The sequence below is a fragment of the Rhineura floridana genome, chromosome 1 (assembly GCF_030035675.1).
Source record: "Rhineura floridana isolate rRhiFlo1 chromosome 1, rRhiFlo1.hap2, whole genome shotgun sequence".
NCBI lineage: Eukaryota > Metazoa > Chordata > Lepidosauria > Squamata > Rhineuridae > Rhineura > Rhineura floridana.
Window position 1 is genome coordinate 279,293,268 of NC_084480.1, and position 17,574 is coordinate 279,310,841.

The 17,574-nt window shown below is 43.6% G+C and overlaps 1 protein-coding gene across 1 annotated transcript in view; it reads left to right on the forward strand.

The window, feature by feature from the left end:
* Nucleotides 1–17,574, forward strand: part of CNBD1 (cyclic nucleotide binding domain containing 1) — a 222,096-nt gene that overhangs the window by 182,158 nt on the left and 22,364 nt on the right. Inside the window, exon 10 of the mRNA XM_061611552.1 lies at nt 2,787–2,937. Within this exon, the coding sequence (XP_061467536.1) occupies nt 2,787–2,937 (151 nt within the window). The remainder of the gene's footprint in view (nt 1–2,786; nt 2,938–17,574) is intronic.

Sequence of the window (17,574 nt, forward strand, 5' to 3'; positions counted from 1 at the left end):
CCCTCCTCCTTAAACCACACCCATCCCTCATAGGCCCACCTCTTTAAAGTAATATTCCAATATTCTAAATCAAGGCCAGGCGCTGCAGGAGGAGGAGGGGAATGGAGATGGAGAGAGGCGGGGGGGGAGGAAGACCAGCCCATTCAAGAGGGCACCTTGCTCAGGGAGGGTGCCCACCTAGGCAAGCCAAGTCCTCTCTTGACTTTTCTCCCTCCTTTAAAGGCCCACTCTGCCAACTCCCAAGAGGCCCACTGCGTCACTCAGTTTGGGGTGCCCCAAAGAGGTTTTCCTCCTCCTTTCCCCAAAGGATGCAGAAGCTGCAGGGGGGAGGCACACTGCACTTGTGCAGGGGTTCACCCAGAGCCTCCTGCTTGCTGTCGGCAGGCTCAGTGTCAGAGCTGCTGCCTCCTCCTCTTTCTTTGCTTTGGTATTCAGGGGAAGCCTGAACCTATGCTGCCTCAATTGCCCTACCCTTAGGGAGAGGAGGATGAGGATGGCAGCGCTGCTGTGGAGACAAACTTCCTCTGCTCTTTCCCCCATCTGTGAGCGCAAAGAAAGGTCCACCTGATGTTGCACTCTTTTCCCTGCCCACCCTGCTGCTGGCCAGGACCAGGCTGGCCAGGGCACTTCTGAGCCGCAGGAGCCCTCGGCCAGTGCCTGACCTGGCCACCCACTGGCACCATCCCTGACTCCATTTAGCCCTATAGTGCCTACAATGGCTGATAGTTCCTTTCAGAATTTCCTGACACATTTTGATTTTTTGTTTTGCAATGTCAATGCCCCCATCATGATTGCTCAACCCCCATTACAAGCTTAATATTAACCGTTAATCTTAAACTTCAATATTTCATAATATCATACTTAATGTGATCTATCTAAAGGTACCCTGCCCTAAGGACAGGCAGGCCCTGGGAAGAGGAAAGGAAGGATGGATCACATCACTTATAGTTGGCCAGACTCCATCCTGCCTTATGTGAATTGTATTACACCCCCCCGCGACTCACTCACCCAGACTGAGATCAGGCCATAGGCCTGTGAAAGATACCTGGTAGGAGGAAGCTCCTGGTCAGGGCTGACACCAAAGGGTGTCCAGGTCAGGCCCTGGCCAAGGGCCCCTGGGGCCCAGAGGTCCCCCTGAAGGACCCCTCATTAGGGTGTGGGGGTAGCACTCCCCTTCTTCAATCCTTGGCAGGGTCGATTCCCAACCCTGCTGCAGATCGCAGAGAGAAAGCTTTCAGCCCCCCCTACAGACCATGTGGGCCCATGGCATCCACCTGCTCCACCTACCTCTCCTCCCTTTCTGTGAATGCCCTGTGTACTGTGTGTGCAGCTGCCATCAACCAAGAGGCTTCTCTAAGAGACTGATGCCCATACCACCATCTTGATTTATGGCAGGCATGTGTGTGCATGCAGCATAGCATGCATGCATGCCATCAACAAAAGATTGTGGCAGGGTATCAGCCCCTTAGAGAAGCCTCTGCTGCCATCTTGGTTGATGGCAGTGATCTGTGTGCCCAGCACACAGGGCATTCACAGAAAGAGAAGAGGTAGGTGGAGCAGTCCCGCATGGTCTGTAGGGGTGGCTGGGAGCAGGGGCCCAGGGCAGGTTGGCATCCAAGAGCCCAGTCACACTTGGCACCTGTCCTGCTCCTGGCCATGGGAGCCACTTAATTCACAGGGGAATGAACTGAAGCCCATCCCCGTAATTGCCTGCGATGAGGAAGAGAGGAAGGCAAAGTCCGCTCTCCCAGGCTAACCACCCTATGCCACGCCTCATCCTAGGCCTCACCAAAAGGCCCGTCTGCCTGCTCCCCACCCCACATTCCGGTGCTGCAGCTAAATGTCAGATATCATACCCCAGTGCCATGAGGTGGGGGGGAATCAAAGCTTGCTTGACTCTTTAGCACTGGGGTATGTGTTTGTGTATGTGAATTGTGCTGTAGCGAATTGGAACAGTGGTTATCTGCCATCCCAACCACAAGCATGTTTCCTTAGTTTTTTTACTACCCCCTCCTGTCCCACTGTCTCTATGATCCTTCCTCTTCTCCCCACCACCACTCCATAATGGCCTCTTCTCTTGGATGGTCTCTGCCGTCCTGTGGTGCCTTGTGGCACTAGGACTGGCAGTCTGATGAGGTCCAACAGTTTGGCTACAGCCCTTTGAAACACCATGATTTTAGAGGACAGATTTAAGCCTGTGCTTAATTCTTACACTGAATTCAATGATACACAAAAATGCTTAATTGTGGCTGGATTGTTCCTGCACTTTTTAATGCACTTTGTGTATGTTTCTGCATATTTTGCATTATATATCTATTTCTTTCTGTCTAATAAAATTATTTTTGCAATTTCAAAATACAAAATACAACCTCCCCCCAAAGTCAAATCAAACATAGTGCATATAATTTGTACATGAAACCAGTCACCTGGATAGAGAATATTATCACATAAATACAGGTAAATCTCTGAAATGATAATTAAACTTAAGATCACAAGAGTCATGGCAACATGCCTTTCCAAAAATATTTCTTGGGATCTAACAGTAGCTAAAACACAGCCTGCCTGTTTACAAATATTACAAAAACGTCCCCCAAGTATCCATAAAATTATCAAACACCTTCATCAAGCACCTTTTGCTCCATTAGCTTCTCAGCTGGTGCTCGGAACCATACGTTGGACCACCAGCCTATGCCCTTTTTGTGAATTAACTTATGAATTGTATGCGATACATCTTCTAGTTTTAAGTATGAACTGAAGAAACAATTTGGATTCATGTGTTTAAACAGATTAAGCGAATGAAACAAGTCCTCATTGGCCAGCTGTGTTCAAGAGAGTCCTTTGGAGAAGTAAGCATTCTTCTTCAGATCCCATCTACATATACGCTGAAAGCAGCAACCCCCGTTGAACTGGGAATTATTGATGCTACGGATATACTTGGTAATCCTAATGCATTGCTTTCCATTACTTTAGCATTGTTGGTTTTTATCTAGGGGTACAAGCAAAGGAGGAATCAGAATTGTTTGAATTCTTTAGAAACAGTTTATTTTAGAACATAGATAGTTGTCCAGGCTTTCTACATTTGCTTCCAGATGACCTGTTTGTGGAGCACTCACCCTGTTTGATTTGCACAAATTTTGTGGGGAGGTTGGATAATGTCAACTGTTTATTGAGTATTCATTCTTTCTGTTTGCAGGGAGGTTAGTGATGTTGCATCAAATATATGCTATCCCACACTTTCCAGTACATTTTCCTATCACTTTCCAACTTGCAAAAAGTCTGGATGGTTATTTGGGGGGGGGGGGCAGAAAGACAGATTTGTTGTGTAAGAGCACCGAATCAACTTTAACTGTACAACTTGAATTTGCCCATATGTGATTGAATCCCACCCCAAAAAAACTATGGTCTAGAAGCGCCCTAAGTCATTAAGATCAATGTCCCTTTTCCCTACAGGACTCTTTGTGTCTTATGTTTTTCTAGTTAAGAAGGTTTTCCATGTTCCATTTCTTTGTTGTATCTCTGGTTCACTGTGCCCTGCATCAATCCACACGTAAATTTTGTTATAATGGGGAACATTTCTGAAATTTAATTTCCGGGCTGGAGCAGCTTTCAATTACTTATTTTTTTCCCCTGGTCTACGTGTGTGCATTGATGAAACACTACAAATATTTTTTGGTACTTATCACAATTTCACCAACATTCTTTGAATATGGTGTTTTACTGTGGTGTTGTTAAACACCAAACAACATTGTCTTGATGCATCCTGATGTAAAAGTATACTTGTGTAAGTTTGCTTTTTATTAGTTTTACTGCACAGAAGTGTACTTGAATTCCCTTTGAATTTTCCCCAAAGAATTCTGGGAACTCTAGTTTACTCTGCACAGAGCTACAATTCACAGCACCATTAACAAACTACAGCTCCCAGGGTTCTTTGAAGGTAATACTGTGCTTTAAATGCATGGTATATACACAGTCCAAGTAATTCAGAATTTCAGAATCTGGGGATAAATTCAAAGCACAAGAATTTGAGACGCATCACTGGATCTAAAAGAGACTGGAAATATGCAAATACAGTTATGCATTCTTAGGTTTAGTTCTGGTTTGTGGTGAGGACTAAAGAACTTTACCTTCACTGGTCTTTTTCCTATCTGGTCCTAGCTGACTGTTACTCCTGCAGGAAAAGTGTAAGTCACAAAGACTTCATGGTGGACTTCCTGTTGCCGTAGTACAGCTGTCCAGAGGAACGGAGTGTAGTAAATTAGACTACAGTCATAAGACGCTCACTTGTTAGTTATAGCACTGGGTGCTCCCAGACTTTGTTGAAATTGAATGTGGACTTGATAAGACCATATAGTTAAAGGAACACAGGGAGTCCATGTAAGAATAAGTTACTAGAGGCTCAAGTTAGCTTTGTGGCAAGGAGTGCTTTCTGCTAGCTTTCTGCCACAGTGGCCCATGCACTGGTAACCTCAAGACTTGATTACTGTAACGCTACAGTAAGTAGTGTTTGCTGTAGAACTGCCCTTGTATCTGATCCAGAAGTTGCAACTAGTGCAGAATGCAGCTGTCAGACTGCTCACAGGAGCAGATTACTGGCAACATGTTACTCTGCTGCATGTTGCATGATGCCAATTTGCTACCAGGCCAGGTTCAAGGTACTTGTGTTTAATTCACAAAGCTCTAAACAAGTTGGGCCCAAAGTACCTTAAGGATTGTGTGACTCCCTATGTTCCATCTCAGTCACTGAGATCTTCCGATGGGGCACTCCTAGTGGTTCTTCACACCCCTGAGGTTTGGTTGGCCTCCACCAGGGACCAAGCCTTTAGGGTTGCAGGCCCTGCCTTGTTGAACTCCCTATCAATAAAGGTTCAGCAGGAATCATCCCTTCTTTCTCCTGAAAACTTTTCAAATGGGCCTTTTGATATGAATTTTCTTTTCCAACCGGAGCAGTACTTATGGATACTTTTATTACTGTTTTTAACAATGTTTTACTGGTTTTCAATTCTATAACATTTTTGTATTTTGTAATGCTGCCTTGATATACTTTTATGAAAAGTGCCGCTTATAAATATTTTAATAATAAAGCATATAATAATGCAGTCACATTTTGTTTGTTTGAACCATAGCATTTTTATAAATCATTCTCCATTTTCTTGGTTTAATCTCAGTGTCAAAAAAAATATTTTGTAACATGAGTAGATGACTGTCCTATCCAGCAAGGTACTAAGAGAAGAGGCACACTTGAGTGGAGAGCACATGCTTTGCATGCAGAAGACCCTAGATTCAATCTCTGGAATCTTCAGTTAGGGCCGAGAAAGAGTCTTGTATGAAACTTTGGAGAGTTGTTGCCAATATGGAGTTGCATGGAGCAGCGGTTTGATGTGATATAAATTTGCTTCATATGATGTCATAAGCATCTTTTTGTTTGTGAGTAGGGATGGAAGGATCTGTCATTTCCAGTTCTCTCAGTTTTACATTTTTCCAATCTAAATTCAGTTCTCTACATTTCTGCAGCTATTTGCAAAAATCCTCATGAGAATTTGTCAGCATTTTATTATGAGCTTTTCCTAATACAGTAGATACTTTTGTATGTATTTTTGACTGACGTACATATTTTGCAAACAATTTCTCCCAATATAATGCATGTTTGTATGCTATTTTCACTAATATATTCATTTTAATGCACATTTCCCCCTAGCAGATACATTTTGTAAACATTGGTTGGAGAACTGCAACGCAGATTTTGGAGAAGTGCAAATTTCGAAGGATCGCTGTCAGGGCCGGCTCCAGGCATGCCGGGGCCCTTGGGCATCAGCTTGCCCTGGTGCCCCTCGCCTGCACGCACGCACACACACACGCTCCCCCCGACCTACCTGTCTGCTGTCTTTTACCATTGCCCTTAACAAAGATGGCGGCCACAGTTTCCCTAAGGGGATGACGCCTCTGCTGTCATCTTTGTTGATGGCATGCATGCGTGCTATGTGCGCATCTCTGCCATCAACTAAGATGGCGGCAGGGGCTTCAGGACCTTAGGGAAATCTCTGCCGCCTTCTTTGTTAAGGGCAATAGTAAAAGACAGCAGACAGGGAGGTGGGGGGTGTGGATCACAGAAGGGAAGCGGAGGGGCGGCTGAGGGGCCCCCTGCAGCTCATGGGGCCGTCGGGCCAGTGCGTGCCCCACCTGGCCGCCCTTTAGAACTAGCCCTGATCACTGTATTTCTGTTGTTATATTGCTTCAGAAAGTGCAACCTATAAGTAGGTTCACCTTTAAATGCAAACTGAATCAAATTTCTTTCCCATCCCTGTTTGTGAGCATACTGATCAGAGAGCCCCTGCTTGCATCAGTTCCCCAACCCATAACCAAAATAAAAAGCAAATTGCCCTGCCACTCACAAACTATATATTTATGCAACTGCTACATCATGATTAGAAAATACAGCTTGTGAGGCAGCCTAAAACAATATATAGGAGAGGCAGTGATGTTTTTTCAGGTAGTTATTTCATAAAGCTCTTAACCAGCTGTGCCTTGGGCCTTGCAATAATAACATTTTATAACATTTGAGTTGTTAACCTTTCATGCCCTGGCTAAAATCCAATACAGATGATTACATTCTTCCTCTCTCTTAATCCCATTTGCAGATTGAATTGGAAGCAGTTTTCCTTGGTTATTTTCTTAAACTATTGTTGTAAACTGCTCTAGTCCCAAGGCTGCTGTGTAGGTGAAGTTGTGTCAATAAATCCCTGACTTCTCCCATGAGGCAGACTGAGGGCTACTTTCTGAACCATACAGGAATATGTGAAAATCTCAGTTCAAAGAAGAAGAAAAAACAAAGAAAAGCAAACTCATGTTGGAATGTAAATAACCATTGTTGTTGGGCTTTTTCTAAAACACTGAACCTTTAGTTTCAGAATCCTGTACATTTAAACAAAAATGCTGGGGAGGCTTATCAGTATTTTGCAGGAGCAGAAATGCCCCAAGAGATGCCATGCTCTTGGTATTTATTGAAGCAATGTCAAATAAAAAGGATGTTATAAAGATTGTTTATTTAAAAATTGAACGGAGTTGAATGGAGTTTGCTTAAGATTTGCAAAAAGCGTTGAGTGTCTTCTTGCCTTTACCTGAAGCAAGTGCCCCCTTTTGATTTTTCATTTCTTTCCGTTGAAGCTTAATGGCACCATGTGCTCTAATGCAACTTAAAAGAACAGACAGAGTAAAGGAAGACCAAAAGGTTATGAGCCATCAGCCCTTGTGCCGAATAATAATCATCATCATAAAAGGAATATGTTCTGATTTCCTCTCAGTTAGGCAGGATCTGAAAACTGCTACACATTTCAAAAGCGTAAGAAGAACTTTTGAAAGGATGATTGGTTTTCCCCCCCAAGACAAAGAAATGCAAAATGAAGGAGTGTTACCAGTTGTAGGAGAGGACATGGCTCCAGGACCTTTAATGGCTGTGTGGGATTTCAGCAGCTTTTCTCTCTCCCCCCCTCCCCATGGCACTGTAATATCACAAACTGCAACCCCCTAATAGCTATACTTTACAACTATATAGTAATAAGTAAATAAAATGAACTACTGGAGGTTGCCCTTTATGGATAAAACATTCATCTCCATTACTATTTAACTCCATGTACTGTCTGATGGAGGTTAAAGTGGTTTAAGAAACTGCTATGTATTACATCGCCTTGAGTATATAAACTCAACTTGACCAGAGGGGATCCCAAATTTGATTGGGGAAGTGGAAGTGGGGGAGGTAGTATGCATTTAACCCCTTTCCCCATAACATATTCCTGATTGAACGCCCCCTGCCCTGCCCCACTTTCCTGTAACCTTACATGGGAAACAAAGGCAGGTATTTGTATTGTGCACTGGGTGAGTGCAGCTGTTGCAACACTGTTGTAGCAGGAAGTGGGGTGGGGTCAGGCAGCAAGCACCAGCTTGAGTTGTCCAGTAGCTTCCAATGGCTGCTCACCAGGCCATTAACCACCCCAACGTTGATTGTGGGATACGTTGGGAGATGTCGAATAAGAGCCAGGGTATCTGATGTCTGGATTTAAGGCTTTGGTCAGGTGAATTCTATTTTGCCTCTAACTGATCACAATAAACTAGAGAACTGTTAGCTTATTTGAACATTTATCCATGTGAATCTTGCCCCAAGGCTTGACTCTGTTATTGAGGAATCTGGTAGCTATTGCCTTGATCTCAGGTGACTGTCTCTTTATGCTGAAGCTGCAACATGAGGCAGGTGAACAGTTTGTAGGACTGTCTGCCCTGTAGCTTTTACTCAGAACTGCTTCATGCAAGTCTTACGAGATGTGACAGAGTTCTAAATTTATCCTCATATAGAAAATGCTGGGCTGAGATGGGGCCATACAAGTACCTGAAGATAGTACCTTAAGGGAGCTTCAAGACAGCCAGACAAAACAGGAGCATGACTTCTGCATGCTGTAAGGTAGGACCAGAGTCTGGCTTGCCCCCCAGTGAGACTGGGGGGAGGCTGAGCAACTTGACTGCAACAGCTTTGTGGCAGAAATCATTGTTCTTGCATGGTAGTTCACATGCCCCAGAGCTACTAAAAGGGGTGGAGAACTTTTTTCAGTCCAAAGCCTACATTCCCTCATGGGAACCTTCTGGAGGGCCACATGCCAGTGATGGGTGTGGCCAAAGGGAAAAGTGGGTGGGGCAAAGGATGCCCTTGTACAGCAGGCTACATTCCAGCCATGTAAAAGACAAAGGATACTACACTTGCACACATCTCTCCATCCTCCATTCAGGCAAGCAAGAGACTTTATCATATTACAAGGACGCATTCCAGCCAGGTAAAAGCACTTGAGGAGACATGGCTCAGTCTGGAGAGGGATGTGGCTTAGAGGGGCAAGGTTTGAAGAAGGTCCCAAGGGTCCGATAGACAGCCTTGGAATGCTGCATTTGGCCCTTGCACCTGAGTTTCTCTGTATGTGTACTAAACCAACAGGCCATGACCCTGTCATGTCTTGTTGAATCTGTGAGTGCCTTGGCCCTGGCTTTAAGCAATGTTGTACCAACACATACCCAGGGTAGCTTGGAGAACCTGTGTGTCCCAGGTTTGGCTGAATTGCAGTCTGAGGAGGAATTGCCCACAATTCCTGGGTCATGCATGTATGGCTAAGACTCTCAGTCTAGAATCTCAGGTTCAATGAGCAGCCTGAACTCTGACCCTCCACAATTTCAGCAGAGCAACTGCCCAAAACTACTCAGTCCCGTAGGAGCAGGTGTGGGCAGCTGTTTATTTATTTATTTGAATGATTTTCATACCACTCTTCAAATCATCATCAGCAGCAGCAGCAGCAGCAGCAGTAGCCAGGTTTCCAGACAACATAATAAAAATCCAAAAAGCTGGAAAACAACAAAAACATTCAGAAAAAAAAGTGAAGACAGGTTTAAACCAATCCAGCTGAACCTAAATATCTAGTCTGGGAAACATAAGAAGGTGTTCACCTAACACCAAGAAAACATAAGAGTGGGTGCCAGCCAGGTAAGCTTTCCTTGGAGAAAATTCCACCAGCAGGGCACCACAACCAAGAAGACACTTTCCTTGATTGTCACCCTCCTTACCTCAGATGATGGAGGTGCCTGGAGGAGAGATTCCAAAAAAGATCTTAATAATGTACAGTATAGTGGATGTGGGAGAAGATTATCCCATGAGTATCACCCGTCATCAAAGAAAGCCTGTAGGCTTTCTTTCTCTGGAGGAATAGTTAGGTGAACTCTGCATCTTTTTAGGATTTTCCTGCCGCCTTAGAGCTGCCCTCATCCTGCAGAGGTGCTTCTGGCTTCTTACTTTATCGCCAGCAACTTTGTTTCCTGTGCTCCTAACTTAGTGATAGGGAACCTCAGGCCCAGGGACCAAATGTGGCCCTCCAGGTCTCTCAGTCTAGCCCTCAAGACTCTCCCCAGTGATGCATGCTTTCCCCAAACCTTCACTGGCCTTGCCTTGCACCCTCCTTAAGTATGTTTGCCTGGATGGACTGTGCCCTTGAACTCCGGTAATGCCTCATGCTTGGATGGAGGCTAGAGAGGAATGTGTTAGTATGTGTAGAAACTAGCCTACTGCACAAAGGTAAAAACCACAGTTGTTGCTCTGGCCACTTCTGCCCCTGGCCCTGCCTACCACTGGCATGTGGCCACCAAAGATTGCCCAGAAGGGAATGTGGCCCTCAGGCTAAAAAAAGGTTCTCCTTTTTTGCCCCAACTGCTCTTGCTACCACTAACCAGCTTACCTTTCAACCCCATACTTGGTACATGCAGTTAGCTGGATTTATTTATTTTTGCTTCAGGCGAGCCGTGCCCAGTACTCCGTGCCTTACAGTACTGACTTACTAGAACACGATAGAGAATTAGTTGTACATTTCTCTGGATTATGGCTAATATGTCTTCTATCATGGTAAATAACTGTAGGTTGTCATGGAAGTGTGGTGTTGTAGTTGGTATGTAAGTAGAAACCTGCCTGCTTATTTTATTTAGATTTAACAATACCAAACTGAATCCAGCTAGTGAATAAATGTGTCCTTTTTAAAATGGAGGTTCAATTTTTTTTCTACCTTTTTTTCTTCATCATTTGCAGACCACTGAATGACTGATTTACAACACAGTTGATTTGCTTAATTCTTACCAAAGGTCCCTGGGAAGTAATAAATAAGAAACTTTACAACATGCTAACAGTGAAGCTAAGGATGCCTTCAGGTTTCATAATTTTATTTTTGTGTATATAGTACTTCTCTTTGGCGAGAAGATAAAGAGAGCAGATTTAAAGCAATAAAAGTAACAGGATAAATATTGTGGTGTTTTATATTTATATACATTGAAACACTGTATTCCTCTTCTAGCAGTAATATGTTACATAAAATGAATTGTTCACCTTTTCCTTAGGAGAATAATAAATAATCATTTAAAACCATGAGTAATCCATATTCCTGTACTTTAATCTGTGATATTAAAAAAACATATAAGGCAACTCAAAAAATGTTTAAAAGTGGTGGTTATTTTATGGATGCCAATGATGAGTCCATTGTTGCATTACTGCATAGATAATTGATGGGGTGTCCTGTTACAGAGGACAAGCTCATCTTGATTCAACTGAGCATGCACAGCCATTAGTGTTTCAGAAAAGTAGCAATCCTGCCAATCAGCTGTTTGTTGGAGAAAAAGGAAAGCAGGGGCTAAATAAATCAGTCCTCTGAAAGAACTGATTGGTGATTTCACTAATATTCTGAAAGGGCAACCCATGCACAACCTCAACAGCTGGATTATAGCTGGATGCATGGGTCATTTTATGGGTTTAATGGGTAAATAAATTTAATAAATTTATTAATTCATCAGGATCAATTGCTGTTTAAAGAATTAGAAAGTAGAAATAAATGGGCAATTTTCACCATGGAGGGAAGAGAGAAGGAGGTTTCCCCAAGAAACTCTATTAGGATCAGCACTTTTAAATTCATTCATAAATGATCTAGAGTCAGAGATGAGCTGTGAGGCAACCAAGTTTGTGGCTACACCAAATTATTCAGGATAGTGAACATCCAAGCGAAGAGTTTTTCTCCAAAATGGGCACATAATGGTGAATGCAGTTTAGTGTAAGAAAGTGTAAAGTGATGTATATTGAGGTAAAAAAATCCTAACTTCACATGTAGATTGAATGAATGTGGGGATGGTGGCAGCTTGGAAAATGTGGGAGCAAGCGAGTACATGGAAATGAGGGTATTTTTACAGGAGGTGCATTTGCTCTAATGAACTGCAATCCACTTAGCATTATTTGTTCTTTTTATATCCTGGATCTTCATTCTATTTGCTGCTCACAATTCTGTTTCCTTTCAAGGACTGGCAGATGTGTTCTCTGTATTTTTAGACTTAAAATAAAAAAGCAAAACTAGAAATGAAGATAAATTTGTTGGATGCAGATAACAAGAATTCTCTCTATCCTTCCCCCCACCTCATTTTGTTAGTACTCTGCTTTTCCTAACGCTCTAAAATTCCCCCTTAACTTCTCCAAATCTTTCAGTGATTACGAGACATTATTTTATTAAGCTTCAGCTAATGTGGCGTAGTGGTTAGAGTGTTGGACTACGACCTGGGAGACCAGGGTTCGAATCCCCACACAGCCATGAAGCTCAGTGGGTGACCTTGGGCCAGTCACTGCCTCTCAGCCTCAGAGGAAGGCAATGGTAAACTACATCTGAATACTGCTTACCATGAAAACCCTATTCATAGGATTGCCATAAGTCAGAATCAACTTGAAGGCAATCCATTCCATTCCAGCATTGTACATGTGTGCAGAATATAAAATGCTGCAATTCTGAGGTGGCAACAATTTGTATCTACTTGGAACTCGGTTCAAGTGTGAATGTTGGTATGATACAAATAAATCAAAATCAAAAAGTTCCCAAAGTGGTTTGGATTCTTTATTCTGCTGCATTTTCTAAAAAATTTCAGTCGATATTTATTTATTTATTTATTGTATTTATATACCGCCCCATAGCCGAAGCTCTCTGGGCGGTCTACAGGAACTAAAAACATTAAAATAAATATACAAATTTAAAACACACCTTTTAAAAACAATTTAAAACACAATTTAAAAAATGTAAAACAATTTAAAACATGCTAAAATGCCTGGGAGAAGAGGAAAGTCGTGACCTGGTGCCAAAAAGATAACAGTGTTGGTGCCAGGCTCACCTCGTCAGGGAGATCATTCCATTATTTCAGGGCCACCACTGAGAAGGCCCTCTCCCTTGTTGCCAGACTCCCAGATTCTCTCCGAGTAGGCACCAGGAGGAGGGCCCTTGATGTTGAGCGTAGTGTACGGGTGGGTTCGTATCAGGAGAGGCATTCCCTCAGGTATTGTGGTCTCAAGCCGTGTAAGGTTTAAAGGTTAAAACCAGCACCTTGAATTGAGCTCAGAAACGTACAGGCAGCCAATGCAAGCGGGCCAGAATCGGTTTTATATGTTTGGACCGACTGGTCCCTGTTACCAATGTGGCTGCTGCATTTTGCACAAGCTGCAGTTTCCGAACCATCTTCAAAGGCAGCCCCACGTAGAGTGCATTGCAGTAATCTAACTTGGAGGTTACCAGAGCATGGACAACTGAAGCCAGGTTATCCCTGTCCAGATAGGGGTTTAGCTGGGCCACCAACTGAAGTTGGTAGAAGGCACTCCGTGCCATTGAGGCTACCTGAGCCTCCAGTGACAGAGATGGTTCTAGGAGAACCCCAAGCTATGAACCTGCTCCTTCAGGGGGAGTGCAACCCCATCCAGGACAGGTTGGATATCCACCATCCAGTCAGAAGAACCACCCTCTAGCAGCATCTCAATCTTGTCTGGATTGAGCCTCAGTTTATTAGCCCTCATCCAGTCCGTTGTCGCAGCCAGGCACTGGTTCAGCACATTGACAGCCTCACCTGAAGAAGATGAAAAGGAGAAATAGAGCTGCGTGTCATCAGCATACTGATGGCGACGCATTCCAAAGCTCTGGATGACCACACCCAATGGTTTCATGTAGATGTTGAACAGCATGGGGGACAGAACTGACCCCTGTGGAACCCCATACTGGAGAATCCAGGGTGCCAAGCAATGTTCCCCAAGCACCACCTTCTGGAGCCGACCTGCCAAGTAGGAGCGGAACCACCGCCATGCAGTCCCTCCCACTCCCAACTCAGCCAGTCTTCCCAGAAGGATACCATGTTCGATGGTATCAAAAGCTGCTGAGAGATCAAGAAGAATCAGCAGAGTCACACTCCCCCTGTCTCTCTCCCGACAAAGGTCATCATACAGGGCAACCAAGGCTGTTTCTGTGCCAAAACCAGGCCTGAAACCTGACTGAAATGGATCCAGATAATCGGTCTCATCCAAGAGTGTCTGGAGCTGGCCCGCAACCACTTGTTCAAGGACCTTGCCCAGGAATGGATTAAAATCGTTCTTAATTCCCCATAACAGTGGATGCTCAATATAACACATATCACTGTACCATGGAATCAGATATACTGTGGCTATGACCATGTGCTCCAAGTTAAATACTGTATACCCTATTTTTCTGTTTGTTATATTTCATTTTTTTTCATTGTTTGTCCTCCTTGTCCCTGGTGAGTCCTCTGTTTGCTTCCCCTGGGTGTTTCTGTGTCTTTTTTCCTCTCAGGTTTTTGAAAAAATCTCTCCTGAAACATCCCTCCCTCTGTGGCATTCCCCCCTGCAGGGACGTTTATATCTGGAACCTTCTCTGAGTTTTTGAGTCTTTCATTAGTGTCTGTGAAGCCTTATGTAAGTTGTTTTCCTCCTTCTGTAACCCTTCCTGCTTCTTCTTCCCACTCCATTCTTCAGCCACAGGATCCCTGGTTGGTGGTGGTTGTTTTTGTTTTTTTGCAGCTCTAGGACCAGTAGTACTGTACTTGCTCGCTTTAACCCTTTCAGTGCACTCTTTATTATAATGTGGAAGACCTACAGTATAATGCTGGTGTTTCCATGTTCCCCAACCCCCATGTTATAGCGAGTATTCATTGTATTATATTTTCAAGAGAAACTGAGTTAGGACTAGCCTCCTGAAGAAAACTGCCTTTAAACCCACACATCATTCTATCCTTGCCATGTGTAATTGAAGAGAGACAGTCTTGGCTCCACAATGATAGCCAGCAAAAGTAATCTTGACTATGATCTCTTAGAACTTTCCCTCTCTCCCTCTCTTCTCCCCTGTCTTCCTCCTCCTCCTTTGAATCCCACTCTTCCTCCAAGGAACTTGGAGCACCATACATCAGGCTTAATATGTGAGGTAGGTTAGGCTGAGAGATTATTGACTATCCCAAGATCACTGACAGAACAATCCTAAGTAAAGGAAGCCAGTGGAATTTACTCTGACTTAAATTAAGCCAGTGTAAGTTACCCCTGTTCCAAACTCTGTTCAAGAGCAGGGCTACTTCTGACTGAGCTGATACGAGACTGGCAGTTAGAAAACACCCCTTTAACATGGTTTGATTTGCATCACCCTTTTTGCCTCTGTAAGTTTTGCCGAGTTGCCAGGTCATGTGACTGAGCTGAAAGAGGTTTGGAATAGGTGTAAGTCTCTCCTTGCTCTCCCCCCCCAATACCCTTTTTGGGGGATTTATCCCAATGTAAATTCTGATGGCTTAGGTTTAAGCAACTGAACCATGGCTGAGCCAGGGCTCAGTTGAGGGAGTTACTCTGGCATATCCCCAGCTGAGCTGGGATGAGGGAGTTACACTGGCATAGTCCTAGCTGAGCCCCAACATAGCCAAGATTGCCCAAGATCCCCTATTCCAAACTTGCTCATCGGGTGGATTTTGGGTTTGGATTGCACAGCTAGTGAGCTTCACAGGAGAGCAGGGTTTTGATATTAACATAAACTTTCTCCAGTTGTGAAGTCGTTGGCCTTCATTTCACTTTTTGGTTCATGTGGATGGTGTAACCCGTATTGGCACTACTATGTTATATCAGCTATGCTGTGATTGAGGTTCTAATGTGATCTCAGCACAGATTGTCCATGGCTTATGAACATTTCAAAAGACCTTTTTCAGGCATTTGCCTGAATGCATGTGGACTAAAAGAGGGAAGGAGGCAGACTCTCATACTAAAGCTCTACCCCCAATGCCCCTGTGCATACCTGCTCCACTTTTTCCTGGGTTGAGAGGGAAGGCCTAAAGAAAGATTCTAAGTACATTCAGTTGAATGCCTTATCAGAGTTCCTAATTGAGAGGAGGATTCTAAACATATTCACCTGAACGCTTCTCCCTGTTACAACAGAACAATTGAAAAGATACTCCCTCCATCCCCAAATATACATCCAAGCTGTATCCACATAGGAAGCTGCCTAATAACAGAGCAGACCACCAAGGCTAGCACTGTTTACTTTGAGTGAAGAAGAAGAAGAAGGGGGTATAGAAAGAGAATATTATGTGTATCATAAAAAACATCAAGACATAAAAACCAGCAAGAACTAAAAACTGCAGAAATAAAATAGGCTAATTTGGGAAGGCTTGGGAGAAAAACGTTTTCAACAAAATGCTGAAAAAAATATGGGGCTTGTTTCCCTTCTGAGGGAAGAGAATTCTGGTGGACTAGTGCCACAATGTGAACAGCATGTGCTCAAGTCATAGCATGCTTTACCACAGGGGCATATGGCCCCATCAGCTGATCTCCATCCACAGATTTAAATGATTGAGATGGTATATAGGGAGAGAGGTGGCTTCTCAGAAACAGAACCTTATAGAGCTTTATACACCAGTTGGAAAACCTTAAGCCAAGCTTGGTAGCAAATCAGAAGCCAGCTAGTGGGCAACTGAATGCACTCAAGCTGCAAGCAATAAATGTTTTGTTGAAGTTGATCAATTTATTTGTGTGAGCAGCCATGATAGGAGGATCTTCGCCTCGGGATAAGGGCATTGCTAGTTAGTCTATCACTATATTCTATGTGGAATTTTAATTCCTCTTCCAATTAATGGCAGGGAAGGAATGTCTGAGCAGCACTAAATGGCACTAATGTTGGAAGCACCCTGGGTAAACTCTATAGAGCTTAGTGGGACTTACATCTGAGCAAACACACACCCTGACCATTGCCCATTGCCCTAACAACATCTGGAGAGTACCATGTTGGCTACCCTGGATTAGGCTGTATATCAGAGATGGACAGCATGTCTAAAAGTTGTTGGATTCCAGATTTCATCAGCCATAGTATTGCCTATGGTCAGGGGATGGTGGGAGTTGGAGTCCATCAGAACAGCCACAGATTCCCTATCCGCACTGTATGTGATGCAAGAAAATAACTTTAGTTCCTAAAGGAGTCTCCCCATCCCTTGTATCTGCTAGTTTTGAGAAATGCCCATTTGGAATGTGCGATTCATTCCTCCACCCACCTCCAAATTGACAGACGCATGTTGATCAGAGGAGAAATGTGAAAAGAGTTAGAAGGAGAGGAACCTTCTCTCTTTCACACTGGGGTGTGTGTGTGGGGAGAGTGGTTTACTTCTGGTGACCACACGGGCATGAATCTTTCAGTTATAAGCTGTGCTTCATTTGCCATGTTTTTCAAAGGTGTGGGTGGTGAGGCTCACCAGCACATCAACGTTGATTCTTCCAAAAACTGTTCTCATCATGAGATTATATTTTTCTTCTCTCTTAATTTCACACACATTGTATTTTTAAAGCATGGCAGATTGTTTGGCTGAGAAAAAAAATCTCTTGACAGGATGCAGCTGCTAATACTAGCATTAGTGTATTGAAAAGTGCAGCCAGGGCTTCCATGGTGATCCAGAATGATTCCCATATCTTTCCACCACTACACTGCTCCTGGCAATAATTCATGCAACTGACCAGTTGCTGCTGCTGTAGGATATAAACTTAAACAAAGAGGAAAAGCAGGAAAAATGTCAGTGGTAATGAACTGTACTAGCATGTGTTAGAAGTGGCATAAGGGTGGGTTCTTATGACTAATTAACTTGGCATATGTTTTTTTTTAAAAAGGAAACAACAATAGTGATGGAATATGTGTGCCCAGATGTCTTTTTCATTCCAGCATCTGAATGAATTCCATTTAAAATCTT